Below are 4,247 nucleotides of genomic sequence, written 5' to 3'. Positions count from 1 at the left end.
CACCAGACCAGGTTGCTCAAGGCCTCATCCAGCCTGGCTTTGAACACTGCCAGGGTTGGGGCAGCCACATCTTCCCTGGGTAACCTGTGCCAGTGGCTCACCACTCTCACAGGGAATAATTCCTCCCCAATATCCCATCTAACCCTGCCCTCTGGCAGTGTCGCTGTCTTGTCCTTGTCTTACTCTTGTCTAGCCCTCCCATACCCTGCATTCCTCACCTAGAGTTGCAGAGTCCCTGGACCAAGTGCCCAAGGAACCCATCCATGATGGAATGAGGTGTTCCAGCTGTCAAGCAAGGAGAAGTGCCAGCAGGACTATGGTGGCCATGACCTTGCTGTGAAAGGGGCAGGATTAGTTTGGATATCAGGGAAAGGTTGTTCCCCCAGAGGGTGCTTGGGCACTGGAACAGCTCCCCAGGGCAGTGGTCATGGTGCCAAGCCTGACAGAGCTCAAGGAGTGTTTGGCCAATGCTCTCAGGCTCAGGTTGGATTGTTGGGGTGTCCCATGCAGGGCCTGGGGTTGGACTGATGATCCTTGTGGCTCCCTTCCTAAATTGAGATGTTCTGTGCTGCTCCTCCCTGTGTGGATGGGACATGCCCCTGTCCCTCCAGAGGGGGTTCTTTATCCCTATGTCCTCCCCTCCCTGTGTGCCTGCAGCACCCCACAGACGTGGACTACCGGGTCATGGCCACCTTCACCGAGTTCTACACCACTCTGCTGGGCTTCGTCAACTTCCGCCTCTACCACTCCCTCAACCTGCTCTACCCCCCAAAGGTGAGGCCACACCTGCTGGGACCATCCCTGGTGGTGCTGGGAGCCCTTCCTTGAGGGTCAGGGTGTGGTGGGGAGGAGAGATTTGGGGATCTTTGGGTCTAGGAGCTGCTTCCCCACCTCTGTCCCTCCCCAGATCGACAGCCAGGCTGACACTGAGCTGAAGCCTGCGGAGGGCAAGGAGTATGCCATGGATTCAGAGAGCTACCTGGAGGTGAGGGACACTGCCACCACTGTGTCGGACACTGCTGTCACTGTGGTCCAGAGGGGGACCCTGTGTTGGCTTGGTGTCCTGCCCACAGCCCTCCTGGTGTGGGACTGAGGGGCTGAGCTGGATCCCTGCAGGGTGGAGGTGGCTGATCCCAAACTTGTCTCCATGGGGAGGAGCTGGGCTTGGCCTTGGGCACCACCAGCCTCCCCCTGCATGGCAAGGGACCCTCCAAAGCCCTGTGCTGGGGACAGTGCATGGAGGAGGATGAATCCTCCCAGTCCCTGGCATCTCACTTTGAGCAATCACCTTCCCCCATGGACTGCCCCTTTTCCCATCCCCTGGATGTGATTCCATCTCCTCCAACTGCAGAAACTGTCAGCTCTGAGCGCCAGCCTGGCCCGAGTGGTTGCACCAACCCATGAGGATGAGGTGGAGGTGGATGAGTTCCCAGTGGAGGGGGTAAGAGCCTGGTGGGGAGCTCAGCCCTGGCCTTGAGTGCTCCTGTCCCATGCCCTGGCAGGGCTGGCAGTGCTGGGAGCCTGGGGACACAACCCCTTGCTGAGGGGCGGGGCCTTGGGGGAGGCTGTCGGGAAAGAGGCTGAGGGCTTTGCTCTGAGCAGGAGACAGCAGAGCAGATGGATGCCAAGAAGAAGGAGGAGGAGGCCCTGGAAAAGCACAAGAAGCTGTTTGAGGGACTGAGATTCTTCCTCAACCGGGAGGTGCCGCGGGAGCCGCTGGCCTTCGTCATCCGGTGCGTGCTGGGCAGGTGGCCCACACCTCTGTCAGCCTGCCCATTGTCCCATGGGTGAGGTGACCCCAAGGGTCCCACCTGCCTGCCTGACTCCTGGGTGGGCTTTGCTGGCAGGTGCTTTGGTGGCCAGGTCTCATGGGACAAGTCCCTGTGCATCGGTGCCACCTACGACGTGACCGACCCTTCCATCACCCACCACATCATCGACCGGCCCCGGGTGGAGAACCAGGTGGTTGGCAGGTGGGTGAGGCAGGTGACCTGTCCCCAGAACAGCCATGGGGACTGACTCTGAGCTGCAGAGCCTGAGGTGAGGTCTCTCTATGTCCCCACAGGTACTACCTGCAGCCCCAGTGGGTGTTTGACTCGGTCAATGCCAAGCTGTGCCTGCCCGTGGCTGACTACTTCCCTGGTGTCCTGCTGCCCCCACACCTGTCGCCCTTCGTGACAGAGCAGGAGGGTGACTATGTCCCTCCTGAGAAGCTGAAGCTGTTGGCTATGCAGAGGGGAGAGAACCCAGGTGACATGAGCCCTCAGAGGAGTTTGGAGCTGGGCGGGTGTCTGCCTGTTCCAGAGCCTCCTGTGGGTAATGGTGGTGTCTCCCCGTAGATGAGGAGAGTGAGGAGGAGGAGGAGGATGAAGAAGGGGATGAAGAGGATGATGACAATGACAAAGAAGAGGAGGAAGAAGATGAGTCCGAAAAGGAAGAGGAGATGAAATTAAAGAAGATGGAAGAGCAGAAGACTCTGAGCAACAAGGTGTGGAGCCTGGCAGTAGGGTGGGAGGCCTGGAAGGAGAAAGGTGCCTGTCCCTGCTGATGCTCCTCTGCAGGGTTTTCCTGTCCTGGGACCACTGAAAGACTTCCAGAATATTGGAATGGTTTGAGTGGGAAGGACCTTAAAGTTTATCCTGTTCCATCCCCTGCCATGGGCAGGGACACCTTCTAGCCCAGGTTGCTCCAAGCCCCATCCAGCCTCGCCTGGAACATGTCCAGGGATGCTCCTGGCTCTGTGTTCATGAGCTGCAGCTCCCACCCACGCTCAGGACCTGAGTCCAGAGGGAGCTGTGGCTCATCCATGACCCCCAGTGGATGGGCTGGTAGTGTCTGTCCCTGTGGCAGGAGATGTGTTCCAGGTATCCTGAGCTCTCCATGCCCCCCCAGGCACTCCCCGTGAAGGTGACACCCGGGAAGGTGCGTGTGGAGGACAAGCAGCGCCTGGAGCAGGAGCAGCAGAGCGAGGAGAAGCGTTTGGCCATCATGATGATGAAGAAGAGGGAGAAATACCTCTACAAGAAGATCATGTTCGGGAAGAAGCGCAAAATCCGAGAGGTACGAGGGCTGCTGTGAGACAGAGCCTCTCACCTGTGTCCTGGGCTGTGGGCTCTTCCCAAATCCCCTTGCTGCTTCCTCCCTGTGCCTGGTGAAGGTGTTGAGGGCAGCTGGGCGAGGGTGAGGCTTCCTTCCCCACCCCTTCCAGGCTGCCCCGTGGCAGGGCAGAGCTTTTGTGCTCCCTCGGGGCTTGTGCCCTGTGGCCGATGAGTGACACTGTGGCCATTCTTGGTGCTCCACACTGATCCCAGCACAGTGGGGTCCATCCCTCACATACACCTGAGGGTTTGATGAGTCTGAGGGTCTGCAGATGGGTCTGCCCTGACTGGGGGTCTTGGGGGTCTCTCCACAGGCCAACAAACTGGCAGCCAAGAGGAAAGCCCACGATACAGCTGTTAAAGAGGAGAAGAAGAAGAGCAAGAAGGCTCGGCGACAATGATGGGACTGAATGCTCCCGGGGGGACTGGTGGGTGTTTCCCACCTTGGTTTTGGGTAAAAAACCCTCAGCTTTGCTCCTGGGCCAGAAATGCCGGATTGAAACATTTCCCACGTGTACATAGACCTCCTGCTGTGCCTTTCCCCTTCTGTGGGATCAGTGTCTCAAGGACTGTCCTCCCCACACTGGTGCCATGAAGAAGAGATCAAGGAATACTCTGGGGTTGTTCCATATGGATTTGCACAGCCCTGTGTGCCGGATCCAAGCTCCCAGGAGCAGCTTGGGGCAGAGTAGTGCATGGACAACAGTATTCCCTTGTATTTTTATTTTTCATTAAAGAATGGGATGCTTTCCTGGTGTTGTTTGTTGTGTGTTCCATCTGTCTGGGCATGGGCAGGGCCCCGGGGGGGTGAGGTGGATGCAGCAGGAGCTGCCATAGCTGATGCCAGGGCTGCCAACTCACCCCAGGTGCACAAAGCAGCATCCCTGGCATTGGCAGCATTACCTCCGGAAATCATGTTCTTCCACCTGTGGTATTTCTTTTCCTCCATGATTTTTCCTTTTGATTTTCTCTTTTTTTTTTACCCTTTTGTTTCTTTCTTTCATTCAATTTTTCGAGTTTGCTTTTTTCCTTTTCCAATTTGCTTTTTCTTTCATCTTTTTTCTTTTGATTTTTCCTTTTTTCTTTTTCCTTTTTAACTTTCTTCTGTTTTCCTTTTTATTTCCCCTTTTCTTCTTCCCCCCCTTTTCT

General features: G+C 56.8%; 1 protein-coding gene across 1 annotated transcript in view; it reads left to right on the top strand.

The window, feature by feature from the left end:
• Positions 1–3,499, top strand: part of PES1 (pescadillo ribosomal biogenesis factor 1) — a 7,225-nt gene extending 3,726 nt beyond the window's left edge. Inside the window, exons 5-13 of the mRNA XM_009079023.1 lie at positions 658–774; positions 908–985; positions 1,352–1,441; positions 1,603–1,733; positions 1,848–1,973; positions 2,066–2,250; positions 2,340–2,488; positions 2,893–3,060; positions 3,413–3,499. Coding sequence (XP_009077271.1) covers positions 658–774; positions 908–985; positions 1,352–1,441; positions 1,603–1,733; positions 1,848–1,973; positions 2,066–2,250; positions 2,340–2,488; positions 2,893–3,060; positions 3,413–3,499 — 1,131 coding nt within the window. The remainder of the gene's footprint in view (positions 1–657; positions 775–907; positions 986–1,351; positions 1,442–1,602; positions 1,734–1,847; positions 1,974–2,065; positions 2,251–2,339; positions 2,489–2,892; positions 3,061–3,412) is intronic.
• The last annotated feature ends 748 nt before the right edge of the window (positions 3,500–4,247 follow it).

This window comes from Acanthisitta chloris, unplaced genomic scaffold (genome assembly GCF_000695815.1).
Source record: "Acanthisitta chloris isolate BGI_N310 unplaced genomic scaffold, ASM69581v1 scaffold29027, whole genome shotgun sequence".
NCBI classification, from domain to species: domain Eukaryota; kingdom Metazoa; phylum Chordata; class Aves; order Passeriformes; family Acanthisittidae; genus Acanthisitta; species Acanthisitta chloris.
The sequence above is the reverse complement of the archived record's forward strand: the minus strand, read 5'-3'. Positions and strand labels throughout refer to the sequence as shown.